General features: G+C 48.0%; 10 protein-coding genes across 10 annotated transcripts; 4 read left to right on the forward strand and 6 right to left on the reverse strand.

The window, feature by feature from the left end:
* Positions 1-162: 162 nt before the first annotated feature.
* Positions 163-1,448, reverse strand: N7479_002519 (tyrosinase family protein; the record flags this gene model as incomplete). Its single annotated transcript, XM_057250216.1, has 5 exons — positions 163-410; positions 471-919; positions 987-1,072; positions 1,132-1,285; positions 1,354-1,448. The coding sequence occupies 5 exons, from the start codon at positions 1,446-1,448 to the stop codon at positions 163-165; spliced, it is 1,032 nt and encodes a 343-aa protein (XP_057114648.1).
* Positions 1,449-2,966: 1,518 nt separating this feature from the next.
* N7479_002520 (uncharacterized protein) lies at positions 2,967-4,005 on the forward strand (the record flags this gene model as incomplete). Its single annotated transcript, XM_057250217.1, is given in 4 exon segments — positions 2,967-3,032; positions 3,046-3,192; positions 3,251-3,428; positions 3,500-4,005. 4 exon segments carry the CDS (start codon positions 2,967-2,969, stop codon positions 4,003-4,005), a joined length of 897 nt encoding a protein of 298 aa, XP_057114649.1.
* A 1,295-nt stretch (positions 4,006-5,300) lies between these two features.
* Positions 5,301-10,704, reverse strand: N7479_002521 (glycoside hydrolase family 15 protein; the record flags this gene model as incomplete). The annotated part of the gene is made up of 6 exons (XM_057250218.1): positions 5,301-5,789; positions 5,862-7,559; positions 7,620-7,951; positions 8,627-8,744; positions 8,816-8,880; positions 8,940-10,704. The coding sequence occupies 6 exons, from the start codon at positions 10,702-10,704 to the stop codon at positions 5,301-5,303; spliced, it is 4,467 nt and encodes a 1,488-aa protein (XP_057114650.1).
* A 92-nt stretch (positions 10,705-10,796) lies between these two features.
* N7479_002522 (uncharacterized protein) lies at positions 10,797-11,100 on the forward strand (the record flags this gene model as incomplete). Its single annotated transcript, XM_057250219.1, has 2 exons — positions 10,797-10,988; positions 11,041-11,100. 2 exons carry the CDS (start codon positions 10,797-10,799, stop codon positions 11,098-11,100), a joined length of 252 nt encoding a protein of 83 aa, XP_057114651.1.
* A 671-nt stretch (positions 11,101-11,771) lies between these two features.
* On the forward strand, positions 11,772-13,622 carry N7479_002523 (putative nucleotide-sugar transporter; the record flags this gene model as incomplete). The annotated part of the gene is made up of 2 exons (XM_057250220.1): positions 11,772-12,224; positions 12,288-13,622. The coding sequence occupies 2 exons, from the start codon at positions 11,772-11,774 to the stop codon at positions 13,620-13,622; spliced, it is 1,788 nt and encodes a 595-aa protein (XP_057114652.1).
* A 429-nt stretch (positions 13,623-14,051) lies between these two features.
* On the reverse strand, positions 14,052-15,789 carry N7479_002524 (DNA-(apurinic or apyrimidinic site) lyase APN1; the record flags this gene model as incomplete). Its single annotated transcript, XM_057250221.1, has 5 exons — positions 14,052-14,898; positions 14,948-15,082; positions 15,138-15,257; positions 15,318-15,354; positions 15,414-15,789. 5 exons carry the CDS (start codon positions 15,787-15,789, stop codon positions 14,052-14,054), a joined length of 1,515 nt encoding a protein of 504 aa, XP_057114653.1.
* Positions 15,790-16,225: 436 nt separating this feature from the next.
* On the forward strand, positions 16,226-20,036 carry N7479_002525 (putative checkpoint protein kinase (SldA); the record flags this gene model as incomplete). Its single annotated transcript, XM_057250222.1, has 3 exons — positions 16,226-17,215; positions 17,322-17,751; positions 17,806-20,036. The coding sequence occupies 3 exons, from the start codon at positions 16,226-16,228 to the stop codon at positions 20,034-20,036; spliced, it is 3,651 nt and encodes a 1,216-aa protein (XP_057114654.1).
* Positions 20,037-21,456: 1,420 nt separating this feature from the next.
* On the reverse strand, positions 21,457-21,732 carry N7479_002526 (uncharacterized protein; the record flags this gene model as incomplete). Its single annotated transcript, XM_057250223.1, is given in 2 exon segments — positions 21,457-21,621; positions 21,637-21,732. The coding sequence occupies 2 exon segments, from the start codon at positions 21,730-21,732 to the stop codon at positions 21,457-21,459; spliced, it is 261 nt and encodes an 86-aa protein (XP_057114655.1).
* Positions 21,733-21,991: 259 nt separating this feature from the next.
* Positions 21,992-23,962, reverse strand: N7479_002527 (uncharacterized protein; the record flags this gene model as incomplete). The annotated part of the gene is made up of 1 exon (XM_057250224.1): positions 21,992-23,962. The coding sequence occupies one exon, from the start codon at positions 23,960-23,962 to the stop codon at positions 21,992-21,994; it is 1,971 nt and encodes a 656-aa protein (XP_057114656.1).
* A 1,973-nt stretch (positions 23,963-25,935) lies between these two features.
* On the reverse strand, positions 25,936-27,820 carry N7479_002528 (cytochrome P450; the record flags this gene model as incomplete). The annotated part of the gene is given in 6 exon segments (XM_057250225.1): positions 25,936-26,372; positions 26,452-27,111; positions 27,123-27,191; positions 27,260-27,362; positions 27,414-27,539; positions 27,596-27,820. 6 exon segments carry the CDS (start codon positions 27,818-27,820, stop codon positions 25,936-25,938), a joined length of 1,620 nt encoding a protein of 539 aa, XP_057114657.1.
* Between the last annotated feature and the right edge of the window lie 91 nt (positions 27,821-27,911).

The raw sequence follows: 27,911 nt of genomic DNA on the forward strand, positions 1-27,911 counted from the left end.
TTGCTACATGAAACACCGAGGAGATATTTATTGTCAGATATTACCAGATGGCTGAGGGTTAAGATTGTCTATACATCTTGAATATGGTTTTTATACAAAGAGAAGTATAATTACAGTTTTTATACCTCACCACATAAAGCCTTTCTGTGCATCTGGGAACCCTTAATGTTTACCCTTGTTCCAGTAGCTGTAGCACAAAGTACCACCCTTGGTGTTAAGCAAGCTCTCAAGTGTAGCATTAGGAGCAAGCTTTCCAATGTTGATCTCGAAGTCGAGAGTGACATTTACTCCAGAATAATCCATGGCGTTGACAGGGCCGCCAACTTGATGGTACCGAGTCGGGAGATCCTTCTGCTGCCACTCCCAGAAGACACGGTCAACATTACCGTGGTGGAGATAGAAGAGAGGATCTAAGCTTGTCAGCATACAGTGTAATAACCCATGAAGAATAGTCAAGAATAAAAACTTACCACCAGGGCTGAGAGCTTGGTTACCCAGTGTCCCGAGCGCGCCTCCTACACCGAAATGCCCGCTGCCGTGGATGTTAGGCTGGGTGAATGCAGGGATATTTTCAAGTGCCCGTGCAAAAGTAGTATAGTCAGGCTGGGCTAGCACATGGTCCACAAGACTCTGGCGTGAGAAATAGTTCATAATAGATGGGATGAAGTCGCGACGAAGGCAGTCTGGTTGCCCCTTAGGATGTCCGACGGCGAGCATGAAGTTAGGGGGAGTGAAGGGACCATCTTCAACACAGCCACCACCAGTTCGGCCGGTCAAATTTAAGGGGTTCTGGGTCTCGTTTGCCGGGAGATATTTGCCGTTTCCTCCGAATCCTCGGGTAGGGTGGAAGACGTCGGTCTCAAAGATGGCCATGGAGCTGTTGTCTGTTGAGGATGCATCCAAGGACCAGTTCCAGTAGCTGTTATTGATGTTAGGGTCTTATCTTTTAAAATTTTTAATTATAGACGACAGAGATGTATCCTTACGGTTGGCCGCCCCGGTAACCACACTCTTCTCGTAGAGCCTTCTCGTATGTGGCGAGGTAGTATCGATGCCAGAGGACGAAGTGACCCTATACCATAGTGATCAGCATGATCAACAGTCAATCGATCGGGGGAAATGAGCACTTACCACCCAGTGGATATTTGGGGTCTGATCACTGTGGGTAGCCTGGAAATCATCGAAATGCGTAACCACATTCTCAAGACTAGTCACAGCTGGCCGTGCAGCCAGGCAACGAACGGCACCGATATAGTCGCGACGTTCGCGGATGCTCAGCTCTCTCCTAAGAAAAAGCAAAAATGTCAATATTGAACAGCCAAGATAATTGAGCACCCCTGCCATGTGGCTTACCATTCTTTGCGCAATGGAGGGTTTCTGCACGAGGAAGCGACGCTGTCACCAACTAGGAGCAAAAGCCCCAGCGAAATTAATTTTGCGAAATGCATTTTAATTTACCGTCTTAAATCTGCGCGGTCGACTTGAATTTTGGAACCAGGGGTGTGTGTTCTTTTAATATAGGTTTCGGAGCCGATTTCTGGACTATTACCTGTTAGGTAGGTAGTGAGTATCAAGGTGCTAAAGTGGCTTGCTCGGCATATCAAACCATGTGCTACGAGCCGAAACAATGGCATGAGCCTAGCAAAATTTAAAATATCCTTGTAAAATCAGAAGCCTTTGAAATCTCCCTTTGAGAGCGGAGCCTCCACGATGTCGCATTTTACCAATAGAACAAAGATATCATTTTCTCCATCTATTTTTCTATGTTTTTTTTTTTTTCAAATGATCAGAGCAGGATTATGTATTATCTTTGAATCGTAATTCTACTCGATAAACTATGTAAACTTAAGATCTCTGTGTGGAATTAGCCGTCAGCCATAAGGCACATTCGAAGGTTATCCCTGAAAATTGCAAGGATTCGCTCGGATACACCGGGAAATTTACCGGGGACTTTTTCCCTATCAGGATCAAAACCACTCTATTTTGACCGCCAATAATGGACTAATAATCGTTGGCGGAGTATGTACTCCGTATTGCGTACTTTGTACAAAGGACTTAGTATAATTGATCCGAGCCCAATATCGAATCTTGAATAAGGGGCAGAATAACCAATGGGAAATAGGCGATCGTCTGTTAACCTTCCGTATTAGGGCTAGCACCCGCATTAGCTCGTGGGGGCCATCCGCGTCTTGTCTCACCTACTCCGTAGGTAGTTCTAGATTGGAATAGAAGGTACTCTTGAGAGAAACATATTATGTACGAAGGGATATATATTAACTACTATACACAGAGTATCTTTGATCCTGTGCTAAGTCCGACCCGCTTTGAATCGCATTGCTCAGAGGCTCACTTCTAAACAGGCCTGAGTCCCGATATTAACAAATAATCCTGATCCTTGTCAATTTCTGTACCTGAAATCTCGGCATCCGGTAGATGTGGCTATGCTTTATAATAGTCTATACGGAGTAACTAACTCACTACGGACTACAGTATTACGGGATGCTACTCCGTTGTCAAGGGAGCCTTTTGAGCACTCGGCTTTAAAAATATGTGGGTCGACACACATAGGTTATTGACTCGCTAGGGTAATATAAGACAAATGGCCCAGCTTCTCGCGCATGCGCATGTGTAGCCACCGGTAGCAGAACAAACTCGAGTTCAACATACCTCTGTTTGGCCCATCATGGCCTGGATATCGGCAAGCAATGGGTCATTACAGCCTGCCTTTCTTACGGTCATGACCTTGCTACTATTTCTCTCATGTACAAGTGTCCTGCTGAGAATCTACTGCCGAGTATTTCTAGTGCATAAGATCGGACTGGATGACTATCTTATTGTGGTGGGATTGATCGTGACAATTGGCATGGGCATAATGAATGGCTTCCATGTCAGTCTGGGCACAGGGTTGGTTTTTTTTTTCTTTGGTCTATCATGTCTCCCCTTCAATGGTATCGCTCACAAGCATCATGTCACAGTCGTCACCTCGCGGATTTACCCCTAGGGGAAATTCTCATACCGACACTCAAGCACTGGTATGTTTACCAGCTTGTCTATCCCCTCTCGGTGGGTATGGTCAAGTTCAGTATCTTGGCTCAGTACCATCGTATTTTCGCTGTCAAGCAGTTTCGGATAGCCACCATTGGAGTCGGGCTTTTCGTCTTTGCCTATACTATAATTTGCGTTTTTGTCAATGTGAGTGTGCTGCTCTGACATATCCTGCTGATTCCTATTCTGACATTACCATATCAAGGCTTTCGAATGTCACACGAAACCCTGGCGTGCATGGGATCCAAGCTTTCCCACAGGCTGCAACAATCTCCCCATGACATATTTCTCAACAGCGGGGATCAATATCTTTACCGATATAGTAATACTGCTCATGCCATTACCACTACTCATGAAGCTAAACCTGCACACCAGGCGAAAATGTCAGTCACGCCCTCTCGCCATGTGTCTACCCCTACAATAAAATCTTAAAGCTAACGACATATTCTAATAGATGCACTCATCGCCATTTTCCTGACTGGAACATTCGCCTCTGTCGCCTCTATCGTCCGCCTAAACGCACTATACAAATACACAACAACAACAGACGTCTCCTACGACGCGATCCAAATCCTCTTATGGTCGCAGGTCGAAGTCAATGTCGCCATCATCTCCGCATCCGCTCCATCCCTGCGTCCCTTGTTCAACAATATCTTCAAGAGCTCATCATATGCCCACTCTTACGGACAGTCCCCATACCACGGCGCGTCTCAGACCCCAAATGCGCATGGCACGGCGAGATCGCAGACGCTTCGGCCCAGGGATGATAGGGCTTTTGAGATGATGTGGACCAATGGGCGCGGGGAGGGGAGTGGGCCTGGAATGTCGGTTGAGGAATCGGAATCGACGAGGGTGCCGTCAAATACTGATCGGAATAGTAGTCAGGAGTTTATTTTGATGCCTAAGTCGAATATCACCAAGACCGTTGTTATCGAAATGAAGAGCGAGGAAAGGAGGTGACCGACCTATGGTCTTTTGGGGGTTTCCTTTGTATCAATTGGAATATGGGTACATAGAACATACTGGCGTGTGGAGTAAACAGGTTAAATAGGAAAATATTCTTTCGGGATTTATATATCCCTAATATTCATGAATACCCATGTCTTTGCCTTTTGATACAGCATTTACATCCAAAGAAAAACGTCCTCCAGTGTACATCCTTCTAGGGGACCATACTCATGGCGGAGGTCTTCTGACGTTCTACTAGTTCTTTCTTGATGCAATCCGTATGGCAGAGAAAGCAAAGCATGAATTAAATCTATCCCCCGTCGAAGTCACTTTAATATGCGTGGGGATAAATCCTCAAGTCCCATCCATACCTACGGAAGTTATAGGGTGATTAATAGCATTGTTGTCTAAAAATTGCAAGCTATAGAGCACGGTAACAAGCACAGTTCCTAGAAATTTTACTAAATATGTATTTTCCTCTTGTGGCAAATGACTGCTGTCATGGGCGGATGAACCAGGTGATTGTCTCACGGTCCTGAACATGTAGGCCAGAGAGCTCGAGCGGCAACTACACACACAATAAATCGAAGCGAATCCTGTATTTTAAAAACTCCCCTAGTGGCGAATAGTCTGCAAGTAATGAGTGGTTCTCAAGTCTGTCGACTATCGACAGTTTCAAGGAAGTATTGGAAAGATTTCGAATTCTAAAAAGCACTGCAAGTCCCGATAGAGATGGAGTTTAGAGATAGGTGGATTGTTAGTGCTCACAACGAAAAGATCCTATGGCTACCTCCCGATTCTCGACCATTTGAACAAACCGTCTTCTATGTCGATAGGACTGGATCAGGGTATGTCATTCTCATTGAGATCGAAGACTAGTTCTGCCAAGTATACTGTTGGCCAAATATAGTGTTTACTGCCTACATATAACTGGCTTCGCCGCAATCGTCAGGGTCCAACAATCACCAGGCTACAGAGTTCTTGAATCACAAGGGCCTAAACCGGGTCCCTATATGCCCCATTAAGAGCAAATTTGACCTTGATTTTGACCCCCTACACCCGTGTTCATACTGAGGATAACCTTGGCTTCATATAAAATCCCAATCGCCACCACTTTGACTCAATTAGAGTGGCCCACTCAGCGCAACCTTAACTCAAAAAACGTGTCATTCCAAGGTTGACAAATAACCTTAGTGTTAAGCTAAACAGCAATGGTATCTCGTAGGTGTAAAATTTCTGTTTCCCTTCAAACGCCACAAATGGTCCAGACAACACCTGCGCATATAGAATGTAAAGCCAAGATAAGATCACAAAACACCATGGCGCGCCTTGAAAATGGATACCTTTTCGTCGTAAAATAGAATCTCCTGTAGCCGGTATCGAATCCGCGAAGCACCCTGTTCTTCGTCGGGTTCGGTGTCATAGTCGTCCGGGTCACTGGAAAGAAGGTCTGTGTCAGCTGCCCCCGAGACATCGTCGGAATCATCGCTGTCTTCATCGGATCCGTGGTTTTGGTTAGCCCACACTTCATCCTCATCTTCGCTGTGCGGAGGGGAATGATCAGTTGTGGGATTGTCGTCAAAATCTAGTGGGTTATCGTCATGTCTCGCTTCAAGAATTTGGTAGCATTTGATGTGGAGACCAATGTAGGCAATCTTCAGGTCTGGACGTATGCTGACGATGTCTAGAACTTGCAGCGCAAGTTCTTTCAAGTCGCGGTGGAGGGTACGGTGAATTTGTGGTAGATACAAAGCACGAAGCTGAGGCATATTCGGCAATCTCTGAAGGAAAAAATGCTGCGTGGTCATTATTAGCATATACCCCCGAGTTTGAGTCAAAGTATCCAATGCGGGTGGTCATTCTCTTACCCAATCGCGATAATGCATCGCCATTCCGAGCTCCTTCAACTGCGGCATCTTTCCACTCGTGACAAATGATACCATGTCGTGGTTGAACATCCACTTGTGCCATCGCGTGCCTGAATATTCGGCGCCAATTATACGGTCTGTAGCGTCAATCAGCACCTTTCGCAGACTCTGCCTGTGCTTTCGCAGAATGTGCCTGTAAATAGCGTCGATCTGCACGGTAGATTCGTGACCTGGGGCATCATGCAAATAAACACTTTCCAGTGTATTCGGAGCCAGCGCATCCTTGATAAACAGTATAAGATAAGGCGAAACAGTGTCCGTGCGAATATGTTTCAGATTTAGTGCGTATTCAACTGAGCTGACGCTTGCTCGGCGCTCTGCATGCTGTAATCGTTTTGCTGGCATCGCAGGAGGAGCATACTTCCGACGGAGAGCCCTCCAAAGCTTTTCATGATCTTCGCATCGCATGATGGTGAGAGTAATCAGTCCAGTCCAATCAACAGCCGGCAGTAGTGCTGGCACAGAAAGAGGTACGCGTTCCAGCTCGAGTACTTTGAGATAAAGAATCTCACAGTCGGATTTATAGGAAGGTAGTTGTGAGCGGGCACTCCTGTTGGGCAAACTAGAGTTTGGTGGAGACTTTTTATCCTTGGTGGTGCTGGGAGGCTGCGGCTCGCCATTTGGAGTCAATGAAGCTGCGGTGTCGGTAGAGTTTGGTGACTTGTTTATCGAACCCTCAGATGGCACCGACTTCTCTTCAAGGGAGGGGGTTATAGAATTGTCTTGTTTGTTGTCTAGATGCCGCCGTGTCAATATGCCAAGTACACCATCAGATCTAGGCCAACTCGTCGAGCCATCAGAGTCCTTCCCACAAAGCAACCACGCACTCATATGGGCCTTTTCGGCAATACCAATTCGAAGTTCGGACAGACGGTGACGCGACCGTTCAATGAGAAGTGCAAGCTCCTCCACATAAGCAGGTTCGTCTATGTCAAGAACAGCCACGCTCTTGAGTGGAGGCAGTACTGACAAGGAAGGATGTTCCACATGCTTGTATTTCTGGAAGAATCTTGTTGCTGCCGCCGACGAACTGCGTAAAGCATTCTCCGAATTGTCATGCCAGCGCACCCAAATGCGCTCTAAGCGACAAACCTGTCCTGGACGATCTGCTAGCGACGCCAGCGCCAACCAGATTTCACGGACCACTCCAGTCGGCATGTCCCAAACAAAGGCTTCGAGATTCACCATCCGTGCAACCGCCAAGGCAACCAGCGTCCCGAGCATCTTACCCACTTCTTTGGTCACCGAATATTCCTGTACCCAGCTGAGCGGGCCATTTCCAATGGAGAACGTCCGGGTATACTGTGCATAATTATTGCCTCGTCGCGATCGGAAGCGAACTCCGTTGTCCACAGGATTGGAATCTGGCTGATGATGGAGGTTATCACAACCACAATTCACACAGCTATTTTTGCGTTGACTAGACTGAAATAGCGGTACTCGATTGAATACATCCTCACCCATGACCAATGTGGAGAGACCGTAAGACAGAGCATCCACCCCCGAGTAGTCATCTGTTGATGGGTTCAGCGACTCGGGCCAGACGATATCGAAACGGGAGTACATGTGCGGGATGGCTAGGGAATGGAGAGCAGAGCATGTAAGCGCGAGCGACGTCAGGTCAGTCGTATGGGTCACCTATTGTATACCAGAACTGTAAGCTATCTATTCATGATCTGCGGGGAAGACCTGTGTTACCTCTTTGATGATCTCTTTCAAAATGTCTAAAGGCAAGTCCAGCAGCTGCAGAGGGTTGGCCATTTCCAGTTCTGGAGGGGTTTGATTTGGGCCTTCTGTGCGGGGAGTTGTTGGAGTCGCGTCTTGTTCAGAGGATTGATTCAAGTCCTCTCGCTCCAAGCGCAACTTCCCCAAAGCTAGTGTCAGATTTTGTTTGGCAACACCTTCAAGCTCCCTTGAAGCAGTGCTTGGGCTGGAAACAAAGTCCTCTTCATCCGACGACAACGCGAGATCGGCGTTAGGCTTATCAGCCCAATCCAAGCTGGCGCCTGCCATTAGACAAGTGGGGATTCCTGTTAAGGTCACGGGGTAATAAGGTATGGTGGGTTGATGGCGAAGAACATCTCCAGCTAGAAGCTGAAGAGAAACACACCCTAGCAGTTCCTTTGTTCAGATATGTTTGTTTTGAACAAAGACAGTCAAAGATGATAATAAAGGGAATCTGGGGTAGCCGCCAGCCCTGGAGCTCCCGGCCCCGGGGGTGATCATCTATTCCTTATGTAAGCATTTTCTGTTGGGCACACGACAGGGCTGGATGATCAGGACGTGAACAAGTGAAGGAAATAGGATATATTTACTGTAACAGCTATACTAGCTATAGATAGAACATCGAACACTTGTTTCCCAGTCAAAATACCAGTGCTGTTTTAGAATTAACTAGCCGTTCTTTTATGTTGTAGTAGATAATTGCTTCAAGAGTACATACAATAACTGTGTATACATGGACAGTAATTGGCGACTAGAATAAGTAAAGGGAACAATTTTGTTTTTTGTTTTCTAACTGTAAGCAAAAATTATAGAATTGCATCAACCGATTTTTTTCTCTCAAAAACAACAGTACATCAGTCTATAGCTGCCATGGACAAGATGGCTTTAGTCACCGACTCGTCCAATTCTTCCCAGATTAATTGCAGCGCTGATACAGGCTAAGTGGCTGAAAGCCTGAGGGGAGTTGCCCATTTGCTCACCGGAAATAGCCACTTCTTCAGAAAACATGCCCAGGTGATTCGCGTAGGACAGTATGTTATCAAAGTGCGAAAGCGCGAGTTTCCAGATATTTGGAATAGGCACATCGTATTTGGCAGCCTAAATTTCCAATTTCGACCTAGGTTAGCATAGTTCATTATTTCCTTTCTGGGTAGTTCCATAAAACCTACACGAGCCATAGCCTCAACAAGCCAGAAGGTTACCATGATGAAAGCACCCTCGCCTCCCGTCATACCTGTACAGCGCGAGTAGTATTAGCAACTGTGCTAGAGTTTTAATACAAGATATACATACCATCGTTGGCTTTCTGGTGGTCATATCGGAACACCATCTTAGCGCTGGACAAACCCTCCTTCTCGGGGCTTTGCAAAATCCTCTTCAGCGTACTGATAAATCGGGGATCATTGGGCGCAACGAAGAAGACCAAGGGTGCAATCAAGATGGATGCATCCAGGACCTCGCGACTCTCATAACTCTGGCAGAAATGGCCACGCTCTTCGTTGTACCCCTTGGTCATGATTTCGTCGTACATCTCGTCACGGACCCTGATCCATTCAAAGCGATCCGGGCATGGTAAACTAGCACGCTTCTCCGCAAGGCGGATTCCACGATCCAGGGCTACCCACATCATGATCTTCGAATAGATAAAGTTTTGAATCTGGCCACGCGATTCCCAAATGGACATATCCTTCTGGTTTCGAACACCAACGACGTAGTTGATCATACGCCGGATAGAGTTCCATTGGTCATATGTGATGGGGTTTCCGTGCTTGTTGTACAGGTAGATACTGTCCAACAATTCACCATAGATGTCCAGCTGAGTGTGGAAGACGGCAGCATTGCCGATGCGAACAGGCTTGCTGCCTTTGTACCCATCGAGGTGGTCTAGTTCAACCTCGGGGATGTCGTACTCGCCCCGGATAGTGAACATCAACGGCAAGAATGGTTTCTTGCTGTTGGGATCAAGGTCCTGGGAAGCATGTGGGAAGACCCGCTCGAAGATGAAGTTGACATACGATTCCGCTTCTTGACTGTAGCCCATTTTGAGAAAGACATACAGCGTGAAGGCTGTGTCACGCACCCAGGAGTATCGATAATCCCAGTTTCTGGCGCCTCCCACATTTTCAGGAAGCGAGAAGGTGGGCGCTGCGACAATTGCACCCGTCGGTTTGTAGGTCAGCAGCTTCAAAATGAGGAGACTGCGCTCAACTGTCTCCCGGTAATGACCACGGAAGGCACACTTGCGTGTCCAATCGGTCCAATAGTCAGAGGTTTCCTCCTCCATTTTCAAGAGGTAGGCTGCCATGGTGGCCGAGCTAGGGACCGCCTTCTCGGGACTGTGCAACACTAGATGAATGGTCTGACCCTCCGATAGACGGATCCAGGCCACCAATCCACGGCCACGCAGACCCTCTCGTTCTTCCAGTTTCAAAGAGGCTGAAGGAAAGCCAAGCTTGTCTGGCTCTCGTGAGTCGGCAAAGATCTCGAGTTGCAGCCGCTCTGTCTCACTTTCGAAGTGGACAGTCTGCAGCCTGTGCTTGGACATGTCGTCTTCCAGCTTTGCACGGGTGTTGTGCGAATCTCGCGCATAATTAAAAGCTGGGAATAGCAGTACTTGCAATTCCATCGAGCCACGGCTACACTCGAGCTTTCTGATTAGGCCCGAGTGCTGCAGTCCTGACTTGAAGCGATTGGTCCCCGGTTCATTACAAGGACAGTACCCTGACAGTATCCGGGACGACTGCGCACCCTTTTTAGGTGTGACGGGAAAGTAATCCAGCAATGTGGCGACGCCATCCTCGTTGGTCCACCTTGTTTCAAGCAGGTTCGAATACGGAAGATACCGCTGCTTGCTGTGAGCATCTACCACCGTCTTGTGGGGCTTCACAGAGAAGAACCCTCCTTTCTTGTCATCCAGCAGACGACAGAAAACGGTAGGAGAGTCAAAGACTGGCCAGCACATGTAATCCAAGCTACCGGCTTTGCTGATCAGGGCACAGGTGTGCATGTCCCCGATCAAGCCGTAGTCCTCGATGGCATTGTACGTAGGTTCAGCCATGATGATAACGTGAGCGAACTATGCAAATTCAGAATACTGATGAAGTTCTTGATGAAGATCAAATGCTGTTTTGCAGCATCAACCTAAAAAAGATGGAAGAGAAGAAGAAGAGGAAAAAGTTGGAAGCGGATGTAGTTGCAATGCCCCCCATTGTCACTTATCATCCGCATCCTCCGACGTATTTTATCGCCGGAACTTGTAGGAAATACCACGACATGATGATGATAATGGTAGGATCTGAGGTCATGGCTATGCCAGGTGGGTTTAGGGCTTCTTCATCCCGGGTGATAGACTCGATGAGCTCTACTTGAGACAGATCTTTATTTGTTAAAATAGACTCATGTTGAGAATGGTGAAAATTTGACCTTCTCTGTTAACAAGCCATGTTCAATCTGAGGCCACTAAGGTAAATGAAATGGATCAAAGAGGTCAGTTTTTCATATATAGCTTGAAGTCAAGGCCGGAGGTTTCAGTCCACCAATAAGAATAAAAACCAGACAAGACACCTCAGACCTCTCAAACCGTTCAAACACCTCAATATCAGAAGTATTTAAAGTATATTAAAGTATCAAAATATCAAAATGATAGTACATTTTGTTTCCCCTTGACCCCGGATCGACCGGACAAGTGGATACATCTATAAAATGTGTAACCAATGAGGATAATTGTTGTGTCCAGGTGAAGAGGAGGATAAAGGGGAGAGAGAAACGAGAGACCCTGGAAATGAGAAACATCACCGCCCTTCAATTCCAATTTTTGCCATTTCTCTGGATTCATTTTTGATCCTATTCTCTCTTTCTCTCTTTTTCATTTCTTTTTATTTCATTTTGCATTGTTTTGTTTCATTTATTTCACCTCCTAAGCTTCACTGCCTTGAATTTCCCTTTAAACAGGGTAAGGTTCTCCCCTCTTTATTTCTTTGTCAGCATAATTCCCCTGTGAACTCCCGAAGCTTTTTACCCTTGTGCACTGTCGTGTGACAGACTTCCAATTCCATCGACGTTAATGGAGATACATCTCGATTCCACTCTTTTACTTTCCACCTCGTAACTGTCCCAGTTATTAGAATGGGGCTCTCCGCCGGCGCCCACCACCGTCGGCGAAGCTCCATGCTTGCCGGGACAGGGCGAGCCTCCCAACCGGTTTTGACAGAGCGTAGAGATGACACACTCTGGTCGCATGGAGATGGAGGAAATCACAAACGCGAAGAACAAGAACCTTTAACTGCCGAAGAAGACACTGATGCGTCCGATATCTTATCCGCTGCAGAGACTCTGGAGCTGGATCCAATGAGTTCGGATGATGACCATTATGACGAGGAAACCGGACTCACAACACATCAAAAACGTCAGCGACGTCGACGGCGAAAACAGCGCCGCAGGTTGGATGCTCGAATCGCAGATGTCAAGGGACAGGGTTCTATTCGCGAGATTCTGTCAGACAGAAATGTTGTCAAGAAGCTACTAATCAACGGCGGGCTGATCTTGCTGTGGTATCTCTTTTCACTATCCATTTCAATAGTGAGTAGTTCTTCGCAGTGGATTCGCAAGTCAAGAAGGAACTAACAACTGTCATGTTTGTAGTACAACAAATGGATGTTCTCCGAGAACGATATTGTCTTCCCTTTCCCTCTTTTCACGACGAGTTTACACATGGCTGTCCAATTCACTCTCTCCGTTATAATACTCTGGATTTTTCCATCGCTCCGTCCGAAACAACCGACAGTGTCTGCGGCTACATCTCCCATTGATGGCCCCGAAGAACCACAACCCCTTATATCCAAATTATTCTACTTCACTCGCCTCGTTCCGTGTGGCGCAGCAACCTCCCTTGACGTTGGTCTTGGAAATATGTCCTTGAAATTTATATCTCTCACTTTCTTAACCATGTGCAAGTCGTCTGCACTTGCCTTTGTCCTTTTGTTCGCCTTCCTTTTCCGCCTCGAAACACCTTCGATGAAATTAATCATCATCATTGCCACAATGACAGTAGGTGTCGTGATGATGGTCGCTGGAGAGACAGCTTTCAATGCGCTTGGCTTCGCACTCGTCATTGCGTCTGCCTTCTTTTCGGGCTTCCGATGGGGTCTGACACAAATTCTCTTACTTCGCCACCCGGCCACTTCAAATCCATTCTCAACTCTCTTTCTCCTGACTCCTATCATGTTCCTTTCGCTTATCACAATCGCGCTATCTATCGAGGGCCCCCATGAGATTTATCAAGGATATCTCGCGCTCGCCGCCAAACATGGGAGCCTATTTGGCTCGTTCCTTTTGATTTTCCCTGGGATACTCGCATTCTGCATGATTTCCTCTGAATTTGCGCTTCTAAAGCGTTCTTCCGTTGTCACATTGAGTATCTGTGGTATCTTTAAGGAGGTAGTAACAATCAGCGCCGCGGGCATTATCTTCCACGACAAGCTCACAGCGGTCAATGTAACCGGTCTGATCGTCACTATCAGCAGCATTGCAGCATACAACTACATGAAGATTTCAGGAATGCGCAGCGAGCCAGAAGATGATTCATGGAGTCGCGAGTCGAGTCCTACATCTGACACCGACGAAGAGAATAGCAGTGGTGAGCCAGGGGATTATCGTCAAGTTACCCATCAAGACGCCAGCATTATTAGCCCTGCACCGGGTGGTCACCTGGGCGGTGGTCACCCATCATCTTCAACCGGCGGCCAAGGGCGCTCATTCCGAGTGCGCGCCAGTGGCTCAAGGCGCGGTCTCTCGATCTCGACTTCTACCATTCTAGAAGATGATGGCCCTTCTTCTCCTCTTAGATCAGCACCTGCGACTATCACTACAATGGCTGAGGCAGGGTTCCCTCACCTACATGCCCCTGATGGCGAAGCGCTGCCAGGTGTGCAATCGAGCTCGTCTGTTTCGCCCGTTCGGAACCAAAATTTCAACTAGCACTAGCATTTTACACTCATTCTCAAATACTCCTCTCTTATCTTGATCTACCTATATTGCACCTTCATGTGGTTTTTTTTTACGTCGCCTGTACTCTCTTCGATGTTGGATGGTCTGTGACCTACTCGAAGAGACCTAGTGTGGCTCTTGGAATCACATGCCTACTCTCACAGATATGAATTGGTCAAACTCTGGGTTAACCAGAACATTTCTTATTTCTGTTTGCATGAAGGGGGTTGTTTAGATTTTGGCTTTGGCTTAACTGATACCATCAATTGAATTTCCTACTTTCAACAGCTATATTAAAAGGTTTGTATTTTGAGTTGAAATAATTTTATTCTTCATTTAGTCTGAAGAATGATGTAGAAGAGTATTACCTATCGCATTGTCAAACCACCACTCTAAGCTCAATAAAGAAAGAACATATGACTACTCCTTCGCAGCGCCACCCTTCATCATGTCCATAAGACTCTTCTGTCCCTTGGCCTTTCCTGACCCCTTCGCTTTCTTTTTCTCCTCCGACTCGAGCTTACGCTCATATTGCTCCTGATGTTTCTCACGCTCCGCACGACCCTCCTCGGAAAGTCGAGCCTCAAGAGCCAGGAACTCTTCACCTTCGGGGTCCATACCAATCAGCGACTCAAGTAGTTTGATCTCATCCGCCCACACACCTGGATCGGGAACAGCAGCTGCACCTGCATCAGCAGGTCTTTTGGGGCCCTTCTTTGGCTGTTTCTTCTTTCCAGAGTCACTCTCACTGCCATCAGCTACATCCCCACTAGCTACCTTCTGCCCTGGGACACGGTCAATAGGCGTCTCAAGGACCATAGGTAACCCTTCAAATCGCGGCTCGTTCATGACATTGTGGAACGCGCGCAAGCCGAGGAAGCCTGTGCCGATATTGGCGTGTAGGTCGCGCTTGCTTCCGCGCGGTGCCTTCGAGTCATTGAGGTGCAGAGCTCGGAGGAACCGAATCCCGATTAACTCGTCGAATTCGTCGAGGAAGGCTTTGAATCCGGCTGGTGATGCCAGATTGTAGCCGGCTGCGAAGCTGTGGCAGGTGTCGACGCATATGCCGATGCGGGAGTGGTGCTCTTTCGGGATCAGAGCTAGCAAGTCGCGGAACTCGGATAGTGCGCCGCCGATTGTATTGCCGTGGCCGCACATTGTTTCCAGGACGGGAACTACGGTCGTTGTTTCGGTAATGGCTTGGGTTAACATCTCTGCCAGGCGGGAAAGCGCTTCGGGCAGTGGTGTCTGATTGGTACTCCCGGGACTCGGAGGGGTTAGTATAGACTGAGATGATTGGCAGACGCTGAACTCACTGGAAGTTGTAAAGTGTGATTCCAAGTGCCTCGCACCGGCGGAGATCATCCAGAAAGGAGGTGTACGCTTGCTTGGATTTGGCTTTATCGTTTTGGGCCAGATTGACAAGATATGAGCCATGAGGGAGAATGTGTCTGGGGAGTAGATATTAGTGATCAATATGAGTCCAATCATATGGGGGATATTCACTTCGCTGCATCATAACCCTTTTCTGCACAAAGTTTACGAAATTGATCGCGATGGTCGTCCTGGAGAGCTGGGTTGTCCCATTTGCGCTGTGACTTCAAGAACAAGGCGATTGCATTTCCTCTAATTGCAAGGTTAGACCTAATCTCAAACTTGGATGTATTGTAAAGCCTTCAAACTTACCCAATATTCTCACTGTTATGTATGGAATTAAAAACACCTGCTCGATAAACATGAGTTATTGTCGAATTGAGACGATGAGGTGCCGAGAACACTAACCTTTTGCAGCACTGACGTGAGCACCAACGAACATACGCAGACCCTTGGTCCGCGGTGCCAAAGGCATACTCTCAGCTTCTTGGTCTTTCTTGGATTTTCTTGCCTTTTTAGGTTTGACGTCCTCGTTAGACTCCTTCTTGACTAGAGGCTTCTTTTTCTTTTCCTCGGCGGTATCAACCGGAGGTTTCTTATCGGCCTCTTTTTTCACGGCAGGGGTAGATCCTCCGGCCTCTGACTCCGAGGCTTCTGGAGAAGAGAGTTCTTTCAAATTCGTAGTTGATCTCTGTCGTTTGGATCGTCTAGGTGGCGAGAGCTCAGATGTTCCATTGCTGAGGTTCCGTTTATGGTTGGCCTTGGATCCAGATTCTTCGCACATTGGCGTGTCGGATTCTTGGCAACACATAGCACTGAAGGTGTCACAGCGTAGAGTCTCTTGAACTGAGTGAATACCCTGATCGAACCCCGGAGAAGTTGATATTGCCAAGCCTCGAGGATCACGATAAGACCCTACACAATCTGAAGAGTCCAAATGACCGGATACAAGTGAAAGCCGTGGTCACAAAAAAATTGGAAATATAGAATAGCTTAGCTTGAGAACTCTATGCTTCGATGCTGTCAGTAGAGTATAACCAAGGAACCCAGGAACGAAGCACCACGTGATTGTCCCCCGGGCAACGGTCATGTGATGTTTATCGATAACCAAAGAATCTCCTTGCAGCCCCTCCAAAGTTATTACTTGCCCTTTTGAACTTTTGGTCGTCGACAGAGTTTGGGACCTGTGTGATCTCATCTCGTCTTTTACTGTCGCTAACATGGCAGCCTCTGATGAATTGGTCGATTTCGATATCATCGAAGCCCAAAAGGAAAACGTCCAATCACTCCCCGGTGGCCGATCAGCCAGAGAACTCGCCCGCATTTTTTCAGCCGGTAGCAACGGTGACAAGATTCCCTCGCCATCGCCAAATGGCACTAGGACTATCAACGATGCTATGCGCCAAGAATACGAAAGTGAATTGCAGTCGATAGGGGAATCGGACGATCCGCTCGATGTTTATGACCGATATGTCAAATGGACGCTGAACGCGTATCCGTCCGCACAAGCGACCCCAGAATCCGGTCTTCTCCCCTTATTGGAACGGGCAACGAAGTCATTCCTTTCATCATCACACTACAGAAATGACCCCCGATATCTACGATTATGGCTCCATTATATTCGGCTCTTCTCCGATGCTCCACGCGAAACATTTGCATTCCTTGCGCGTCACCAGATCGGTGAAAGTCTGGCTCTTTTCTATGAGGAATTTTCCGGGTGGTTAGAGAGTGCTGGGCGGTGGTCACAGGCTGATGAGGTGTACAGGCTCGGTATGGACCGTGAGGCTCGACCGGTCGAGAGATTGGCACGGAAGTACAGCGAATTCCAATTCCGTTATGACCAGCGCCCACAAGATACCGGCCCCTCCTCGCCTGCTTTACCGACTGTCCGTCCTGCGCTGGCCGCCAAGATGAACCCATTCGCGTCATCAGATGCCTCCACTGACCCACAAGCTTCACGGCCCTCGGCTCAGACAGGCGGTGCCGCGAAAACAAAGTCCGGAAAGCCCAAGATGGCTATCTTCTCAGACGCTGACTCTGCTGCTCCGGGCCCCGCAACAGGTGGATCGACAAAGGGATGGGACAGTATTGGGTCGATTCGGGACCGCAAGAAAGAGAACGAAGTGGAGGCAAAGCCATGGGCAGGAGAAACATTGAAGGCTGGGAAGAAAGCAGCGCCAACACAAAAGATGGCCATTTTCAGGGACAAGGTGAGTTCCCATTGCAGTTTGCCCTTTTCCTATTCAGACCTCCACATATTTACGATCACAGGACTAATTGCTGGCATGAACCTATGGTGTTTTATTATGTATTCAGTCCAATCCAGATCTTCCTTCCAAAGAACCAATACCACCCAAAGAATTACCCGAACATCACGTAAGGGAAGCGATTAACCCGCGGACCGGCCGACGGGAACGCGTATTTGTTGACCTGGAATCCGTATACCCTAACCGCACCAACCCCGCACATGAGATGAGTTTTGAAGAGCTCAGGGCCACCAAGCGTGGTTGGATGGGCAAGAATTGGCGGCAACATAAAGAACCCTTACAGCAAATCTCTGGGAATGCAAGCAGTACCGAGTCGCTGTCAGGGAAATGTCATTCACCAGAATTGCCGGAGCATTTGGGCCAAAATCTCACCACAGCTAACCATTCTCAACCTCAATATCAAGACGAAGGATATGGAAGCAAATCTAGCAAAGCGGGTCGCACCAAGATCAAAGGGGAAACAACACAAACACAAACAGGTGAGTAGTAAAGGTTTTTCATTTGTTGGACAGGTTAAACTCACACCTCTGTAGTCAAAATGAAGTTTGACTCCCCATCCAATAATAGAAAGGTCCGGCGAAAGAGTACTCGGGAACCAACAATGACCATGCACACTCGTGCAGCGACGGATGAGATATATGGGATTTTCAATCAGCCATTGAAGGCAGAAACTGAAGAAGACCCAGATAGCTTCTGCGGTAGCGACTATGAAGATGACGACTGCGCCAGTACCGGAGATAGTACAGGCACAGGACACATCTCAGCGGCCTCGAGCGAATTTGGAGACGAGGAGACCCAAACATTCCACAAATCTTACGATGATACCGACTATGCCAACACCACACGAGCTGAGAGCGTCGATGGCGATGGGAGCGATTGGACAGAGTTCAATCCTGATCGTGATATCCCGGATATTGAGAATTCTGAAATGACATCACATTCGATCGTGAGTGATGGAATGGAAGGTAATTCAACACAGGGAACACCAGAGAGGAAAGGATTTATGCCAGAAATGCCCGAAGACTACGCTCCTCCATGGGGGACCTACCGTGACCCTGCAATCATGGCCCAAAACCGCCTTCCCTTTATGACACCTATCGTGGAGCGAACGGAATCCATTCCTTCTTTGACAGCCGCTCGAAACAGCATTTATAATGCGAAAACGCCTTCGAAACCTCGATCACCGGCCGGTAACTTTTTGCTTTCCAGTCCACTAGGGACGAATACGCCATACCATGGAGATCACACTGTTGCGTCTACAGCTGATGTACCATTCAGTCCCATGGCCTTCAAGGCCCTCGCGCCCAAGCTACGGAGACGGGAAGTTATAATCAAGGATGCGCAGTGCAATCCAACGGACAAGGGCATTCGGAATACGATTCTCAACTCCCTAGAAATGCCACTTGCGACATACACGGGTTATCACGGCCATGTTGAAGATAGCAACTATGCGTCGATGATCCAGAAATTCGTCAAAAGTAACACCAGACGATCAAAGAGTGGCGGAGATGAGGCATTTGACACACCTATCCTCGAATTTCCAGGAGCACAACGAAGCTATATCATCAGGCGTGAGCTAGGAGCTGGTGCATATGCCCCTGTTTATCTCGCCGAGAGTGTGGACAGTCTTGAATCCTACGACTCCGACTCCGACTCTGGTAGTGCAAGCCCTAACGGCAAAACTTCCCAACTGAGAAAGTCAAACGCCTATGAGACCCCTCGATTCCCCTTCGAAGCACTCAAGGTCGAAAATGGACCATCAAGCGCATGGGAGTTTTACATGATTCGCACAGCATACAACCGCCTACGACAATCTACGGATTATTCTCGCGCCACCGATAGCATTGTTCGTGCACACGAATTGCATGTCCATCAACGTGAAAGTTTCCTGGTGGAGGACTATCGAGGCCAAGGCACCATACTCGACCTTGTCAACACCGTCCGCAATGAAGCCATCAACCCCAACCATACTTCTGAAGGCGGTCTCGAGGAGGTCCTAGCAATGTTCTTCTCCGTCGAGCTATTCCGCACCGTCGAAGCACTCCACGCCAACGGCGTCCTCCACGGTGATATCAAAGCCGACAACTGCCTTGTCCGCCTAGACGACCACAATCCCAACGAACCACCCTTCAAGGCCCTTTCCTTGCTCGACCTTTGTGCCGATGAAGCCGCCTTCGATCCCCGCGAAAGCATTCACTACTCGCCAAGCGGCTCCCATGGCTGGCAAAAAAAGGGCCTAGCTCTGATCGACTTCGGACGCAGCATCGACATGCAAGCCTTCTCGCCAACTGTGCAATTCATGGCCGACTGGGAAACTGGTACGCATGAGTGCAACGAAATCCGCGAGCTGCGCCCCTGGACACACCATATCGATCTGTACGGTATTGCCGGCGTGATCCACGTCCTTTTATTCGGTAAATACGTCGAATCCACCGCCATCACCGGCAGCGACGAGAACGCATCATCCCGCACCTATCGCATCCGTGAATCTCTGAAACGATACTGGGATCGTGAACTCTGGGCTGGTGTCTTCGATCTCTTGTTGAACCCCGGTGCCGAGCGCTGGCAGCGCATCGAGCGCGAGAACGGGGTCGATGCGGGTCTGTCGTCTGCGCCTATCATGCCCGTCTTGCATTCCATGCGGCATGTTCGTCGCGGCATGGAGGAGTGGCTCCTTGCCAATGCTGAGAAGAAGGGTCTTGCTCTTCAAATTCGGAAAATCGAGGTCCTCCTTGCCGATCGGAAGAAGAAATTGGAGAAGTGATTTTTTTTTGTTTAGTCCGCGTATTGTTCTGTTGAATTGTTTTATTGCAGATTTTATACCTTATACCCTTATTTTCTACTCCATGTTATCTGTTGCTTGTTATTGGTTGTTGATATGCTTATTTGATCTGTCGATAACATCTGGCATTGATTCTTAATTACATTAAGGCCAGCTACATATTCATTGACTATCCAAGTATCTTGGGCTCCTATTGCTTTCACAAGTAATGTATCATTTGCTAAAATGTGGCTTCCAGTATAATAAACCAACCAAAGGTAAAGGGATGAAACTACGGAGCAGAGCTTACCTATGTAGCTACATAGTAGGTAGTATGAATGGGACCTAAGGCTGATCAAGCCTAGTATAGAAGAGCATACACAATTCGTAGCATGTGTTCCAAGGGAGGCCGAGGAATATCGCGGGTCTATCCGCCACCAATGATGCCTCAAAGTGCACATTGGGAGTGATAAAGTCCAGTTCTTTGTGCAAGAATAGGGGATATGCTCAAGAACTCAGGTACAAAATGTACCAGGTAATCGGTAACCTACAGCCGGAAAAAAAGAGATGAAATGGAAAAGATGATAATTCGATTGGTGGATCACTTCGATCAAACAAAGGCATTGCTCTAAAAGATCAACCATCGCATGAGAAAGATCAATCAGAAGATAAAACATAGATAAAACGGCCAAACTCTCACAAGCTCCAGAGAAAGATCACAAAGATCCAGAAGAACAGGCTCTGAAAAAAAAAAAAAGACAGACATCCATACGCCATGAGACGCAGAAGAGCAAGAAAGGGACCAGAGAGTAAAAAAACACGCGATTATCCGGATGCAAACCCAATGAGGCTCGTCACAAGGGGAATCATGGAGCGCGAGCTGAATCAAATCGAGAATTGAATGCATGAGGTAAATCGTGGATCACCAATCGAGAAGAGGAATTATCCGGAGAAATCAGCTTCAGGATTGAGATCATAAAATGCGAATTAAGAAGAAATGGGGATCGCTGGCAAAAGAAAACCAAACACCTCGCTTGCGTATCAGGGATGTCGTTGGTCAACTGCAATATTCGTGCGCGTTCGTTTCGTTTCAGTTCGTCTATGTATTTGCATATGTATCGTTGCACATTCGCTTTGGGGGGGGTGCGTTGCCACCTATGTTGACTGACGAGGGTCAACATGAAGGTAGAGAGTCGTTTCCATGTGTGACGGGTAATTCGAAAGGTGACCATTATCAAGTCTGGCCGCATCTCCAACATGACTGGAAAGATATGTTGTATCATGCAGGAAATGCAGGGGATGAGCGGCTAAACAAGGTCCGAGAAAGAAAAAGAAATAAAAGATAAGACGTAAGGAGCGTGGGTCGCAAAAAATTGCGAATAGTTGCTGATTGGTGACAGCAGATATGGGATTTCAGTTGTTTTCAAGTTTTTTTTTTGTGCTTTGGGCTTATTTTGTCCGAGGTGAAAGCCTCGTTGGAAGATAAGGAAATGAAGATGTGAGTGAATGAATGATGAAACTGCATCGAGAAAATCGATGCTGGTTTCATGAGTAAAGGGTGCGAAACATAATCACACGCACAAGGTGACTGTTGTTACAAGACAAACCAGGTCCATGTGCATAAGCAGGTAACCAACAGCCAGATGTCCATATACTGTGTGTGGGTTTCGACAACCAAATGAAAAACAGAAAGACCCATCACTTTTTTTGTTTTTTTGTTCGTTGAGTTCAGCGTTGCAGTCTTGAGGGTGGTTGGGCGTGAGGAAAAAGCCTCGAACGTATCGTTACAGTCGTGGATGGTGGTGTTGCTGTCGTAAAAAGGCTGGAAATGCAAGGGCCGTACCGGGGCCCTGTCGGTATCTCGTTCAAGTCATTAGGCAAAGGGGATAAAATCTCGCAAAGAAATCGACGCCACGATGAAACGGATACTTGGAAATTCGACAGCAAAAGGATGCAACCTAGTTGCGTGTGAAAGGCATATTCAAGATTTGCCGGCGGATGCGCTCAGCATCAGAAAGGCCATCCTCTGAGGCATTATATGGCAAAGGAGCCAGGGCTTTATCCTGAATTTGGGTAGGAGAAACCTGCATAGGAGAAGTGCTGTCGTCAAGTCCGGTACGTGAAGGGCCACCGCTCACGAACGGATCAGACAGCGCAGGTGCTTGTCTAGTGACTCGCTTCGGGGCTTCGCGACGTCTGAATCCTCCTTCAATCCGGAAGGGTGACCCAAGACGTTTGATATTCTCGCCAAGGTCCAACAATGGGTTCATAGGCGGCTTCAGAACAGGTGTAGTCTCCTCGGGTTCAATTGGGCCTGAGTTGAGGGACGAGGGCGGAGAGAAAAGCTGGTCCATATCTCTCGGGTTAACAGCGCTAGTGGTAGCTCCACGGTTGCGAATGCGGACCCGACCATGGCCCATGTCTTGGAACTTGTTACCACGAACATAGTCCTCCAGGCGGCGTTCAACTTCTTGATCGGAAGGGTTCGTTTGTTCCCTGGATACGCTCGCGAATACATCGTCAGTATCGGGCAAAGACTGGTCCAAGTATGTGTTGCGACGGGCACGATAACCCGGAACATGAACAGTCTCACGTCGAGCATTGAGATCATGCATCTGACGGCTTGAACCACCGGGGCCCCAAGTACTGTACACAAATGGAGACCCCAGACGAGGGATGTTAGGGGCAGATTCGACACGGAGATGTTGACTATGATTCTTGGCCACTGGTGGTTCAACATTAGCAGACACAGGGTTGTTAAACCAGTGCGTAGCCAATGGCAGGTCTTGTGTAACCTGAGAAAGTGGAGTCGGCTCGGAGGTGACAAGAGAAATGCCGAGATCACGAGTAGTGTATGCCGAGTTATCAGCGAAGTCTTTAACGCGAGTGTCCGTAGGAGGGGCGAACATCTCCGTGACAGGCTCAGGTGTGCGAGATTGCATGATGCGCTGATAGTGGGGAGAGATTGAGAATTTGCGTCGACATAACATCTTGAGGCGTCGCCGAGTCTTGGAGTCAGACTTGGGCCAGGCTGGTTGCAACCCTTCGTCCATAGGCTTCGGTGTAGAAATTCCAAGAGGATCAACAGACTTCATAGAGACAGATTCAACAATGCGACTGCTCTTTTGCCCCCATGTCTTCTTGGCGCGTCGCGCAACACGCGAAGTGACTCCCAAAGGGGGAATACTGCCAGGGGTCATCTTGAATGGAGTCATGGTAGGGTCCTGGAGGTAGATTTGATAGGTATTCCATAAGTGGGTATCCATTTCGCGAGTCCAGGACTTCTTGGTCACTTTGATATTCGCTGACTGCTTCTGAGGTCGCGAAGGTGACTCAATCTCAGGTTCTTTGGACATCTCCAAAGGGAAGTACGAGTCAAATAGATCGCTTTCGACACTGGTGAAACTTCCTACAGATGGTCGCGATGCGAACGTTTCAATGGATTCAATTGAGGAATTTGACAAACTCGAGCAGGCCGAGTCTGGGCGTTTGATGTTGTTTGGGCCAGGTGTCTGGTCCCACGAGGGCCACGGGTATTCAGTGTCGCAGGAGTCGAAAGGTGTGCCGCGAATCTGCGCAGGTGGCGTTTTAAAATCTCTTCGCGTGCGAGGAGGCGCAAGATATCCCTTATCGTTGGCGAAATCACGGCATGAAGGCGGCTCGAGGTCAGTAGTCGATTGGGGTACTTCAATTGAAGGCAGGGGAACATCAGAGCCGTGGAATTGGAACATATCCATGTCCATGCGAGCGCAGACATTAGTACCGGCGCGAGCCCGAACTCTGGGCAGGCGGCAACTGGAGATTGAGTGTCGAGGTGGTGGAGGCACATTCATAGTTGTACTAGGGCGCTCGGGAGTCTTGGGTTCATTGTCGCCGAGGGAGAAGGTAAAGTTCTTCGGAAGAGTGCGCGAAAGTTGACGTTGAGCCATGCTGGCGGTCTTGCGGTCTTGCAAGCCGCAGGATTGGGGTCAATGCGACTTCTGGAAGGAACTCGAGGACGTGTCGGGGGAGTCGAGGGTAGATGAGTACGGCGCGGCTTCGAGTCGAAGCGCGCAACGTCGCGTCAATGTCGTGAATCGTGGAGGGGAGAGAAAAAGAAAAAAAATGCAATGAGAGCAAGAGACGTAGGGATAACGTGAAAATAGAAGGAAAAAAACCGAGGTCTCGGTGTGCGTGATGTGCTTCCTAAGGAATGCGGCAACTTGAAATCGGGGATCACCAGATCACATCTGCGGCTCCATCCCGTCCGAGTAGTAGGGAATGAAGAATCTCGTCATTACCCGGAAAAAAAACACACAAAAGAAAAGAAAGTCTCCTCAAACGGAGAAGGGTGCAAGAAAATATCCCGCAATAATGGTGGAAAGGGTTGGTAGAGAGAGAGAAGGTAAGAAGAAGAGGAAGAAGACGGGGGAGGATTGGGCGTAGGGTGAGGCGTGCGGGAGTGGGGGGTACTTGGTACCTGTGCTCCCCGTGGTGGACTGCCCACTGGACTTGGTACCCTATACTTGTGTACTTCGATGGCCCACTGTGAAAATCTTATGCGTTGTTCGCGACTAAAAGTTTTTGCTATAATACTTGTCAAATCTTCAATTGTTTTCTAGTTCCTCTTCTTTACAGAGGCATAATTTGTTTAGATTTTCTCGAGTCTTTCCTATAGTGTTTGGCTTGTGGACACATCTGGGCCTTACTTGATGCATGCACTGTGGACAAATAATTTGACCTCAGAGATTTGGAGGGAACCACCTTGGGAGGTAAGGACACCTCAGTGCAAATAACCAGTTCTTTTTTTTGGCTCTAGGAGTTTGAAGGTACAGCGTAGGCTGTAAGCTGTAAGCTGTGCTCCATACAGAGTACGGAGTATAAAGTAGTACCCCGTATACGTTGTAGGCCTCATGAATGAGGGGGCTGGTGAGGATCAGGTACCATGTACGCTCTGTATGGTAGATCAGTTCTCCATCTTCAAGACATTGTCTTCAGCCGTTCACTCCATAGCTGCAAGGGCTCGTACAGAACAGAAGAACGGCCAAACTGCGTACAGTTGATGATTGTCTGCACTGACATTCTTCAGGTCATTTTTCCTTTCTTTTTTTTAAATTGGTTCCAATCATGCTCGGAGTGGCTCCTCGAAAAGCAAAAGCCCTTCTTTTTTTGGCTCTTTCATAGTGAATCGGTTTGTTGCATTCAAAGAAACCCAAGAAAAACCATCTTGGTACGGGTACCTGAGTACCGTAGATCACCGGTCACATTTTCTCATTGTGCGGTCTGGATCTCTGGAGCCCTGGAGCCCAAGCTATCCAACGAGAAAGGGCCAAAGACCCATATAACCCCATTGGGGTTGGAGGCGTTGCGGTTGGAGAAGCTTCACGTTCCTCTTTCCCCACTGACGCGCGACGCGTCCAACACACGTGTTGAAAGTTACCGTATAATTACTGTATAATTACCAGTCACGTGGTGGCTCGCATTTGAAATCGAGGGTAGCTATGGTATGTACTTTACGGAGTACTCCGTACATATGTGTGGCTTATGCACCGTTGAAAAACTGCATTGAAATCGGTGGTTGTCCCTAAATTCTCCGATTCAGATATCCATTATCAACGCATTTAAGAGACCTCATCTCGCTTACAATGGATAGCCACAGTATACCCGCAGAACTGTGGGCCAGATGCCAATCTCCACTTTCGAGGAGCCAAGTCACTTATCTACTCGGAGTACTCCGTACCTCGAAACTTGGACTTGACTTTTTTTTTAAAAAATGAATCGATAATTCAAATCGGGCACTCAAACCATGTTTGTCCCATAACTTATACATAACATCATTTTCATGGTGATTAAAACATACAACACCTAGCGATATCCAATATATATAGCACGCAAAGGGGGAAAAGTCTGCTGGATCCATCCACTACTCTCCTAAGAAACCTAGCTCAACCTCTGACTCGCGCGACCGGAATAGAATCTGAACCCTTGGATCGGTGATAGATTCGAGACCGTTTTCGATATTCGGAGGTCGACCGCCGCTCTGCAGTTTCCAATCGTACTTCAGAAGCAAATGAAGGAGCAAAATTTTGGTTTCGTTGGCGGCGAAGAACCGGCCAGGGCAGGCATGGATACCATGGCCGAAGACGTACTGATCGGCTGTTGTCGTGACAAATTGATGCTTGTGCTCGTTGCCGGGCTGTTGGCGTTTGTTGTAAAACCGGTGACCATCATAAGTGGCAGCATTAGGGTAGACACTATCATCTTCCAGTATTTTCGCAGAAACGGATGAGCTGGCGCCTTTAGGAATCACAGTTCCATCCGAGAGCACAACCTTCGCAAGGGCGAGACGATTCATGGAGGCTGTTGTAGAGTGTCAGCAAATTATTCTTTCAAAATATATTTTTAACGAATGAACATCGAAAGAACGTGGATAGCTTACTCAATGCGAGTGGGTGAGTACGCTGTGATTCCTTCATCACACTGTCCATTAACTTCAACTTGAGCAGGCTAGTCTTCTTCAGAATTCCGTCTTCAATGGCAACCGCACGAATCTCATCACGCAGCAGCTGGATGTACTCCGGGTACGCCGCGAGGTCATACATGACGTTGGTTAACAAGTTTGATGTGGTATGTATAGCTGCGAGCGCCAATCCAACCTGAGCACAAGACTGGTCAAAGGTCAAGTTATTCCGAGCCTCGGCGGTCTCACGATACCAGTCCAGGGCATCAGGTCCGCGAGGTGGGTCATCCTCAGGAAGCTTACCCGCGCGGATCAACGCCCGCCTGTCTATCTCGCGGCTGATAATGGTACGAGCCATTTTCAAGTGCATGCGTAGCTTTCGGGTCGAGGGTAAGAACCAGTGTACAACCGGATGTAGAATGGCTGGCCATTCTCGTAGACTCCGCATAGCCGTAAATGCATCTATGACATAGTTCACGGAAACATCGATCCACTCGTCGTCGTGGGATATGGTCTCTCCAACAAATATCAGAGAGGAGACGCGGGCTACCATGAACGGGATCTTCTGGGCGAGGTGATAGGACTTCCATTCTGCCCACAGAGGAAGCATCAGTGGGATAATCCAATGCGAACGGGTTGCTTTAACATACCATCAGTAGGGGGTAATGATTCCTTCAATGTGGCACCTGACTCCTTCGAGAGCCGAAGTGAAATGGACCCTGTTTGAAAGGGAAAGACAAGTCAGTTCTGTCTCTTGGAGAGGGGGGATATATCAAGACATGCATACCGAGCGCCTGAGTCAAACTGGTCCGCACGACCTCGATGGTAACACCTAAAGCAGTGCCATTATGAAATGGCTCAAACCCAGGAATACGATCATTGAAAAAGGTCTATTGGCAAGTTAGCCATGTTGACGTGTCATTTCTGGTTTCAGAACCTACATTTTTGATGGAGTCCTTAAAACTCAGATCTGGGTTATTTTTGATTTCGTCAACAAACTTCGGGTGCAATACAATCATCGGGCTTGTGGCTCCGATGATCTGAAAGACATTGATTCCCTGCGAACGCTTATTAGAATATTTGAGGATAGAGAATGATATATTCTGGTCCTGTTAAGAGTCACCTTTGCAAAGCCTTCGGCAATTAGTTGACGAGCTGACTGAGTGAAGCGTAACCGGGCCTTTTTGTTGGTCAGGTCCCACCAGGACTTTCCAACCAAAGGAATGCGTCTATGAGGAATCTCGTTTGCTATATCTGCCCAAATACTTGTTATGAACACTACCACTAGGGCGATGCACACACTTTGTATGACATAGGGGCTGTTGAGCAATTCGGTGATGACTGCCATAGTTAACGTCAAGACTTGAAAGTGGGGATGACAGTAGTAGCAACACCCTGGTTTTCTAAGGCCTGATATTCTCCGAGGAGGTCTCCCATTT

Source organism: Penicillium vulpinum (assembly GCF_028829585.1).
Source record: "Penicillium vulpinum strain IBT 29486 chromosome Unknown utg000001l_segment0_segment0, whole genome shotgun sequence".
Classification (NCBI taxonomy): Eukaryota; Fungi; Ascomycota; class Eurotiomycetes; order Eurotiales; family Aspergillaceae; genus Penicillium; species Penicillium vulpinum.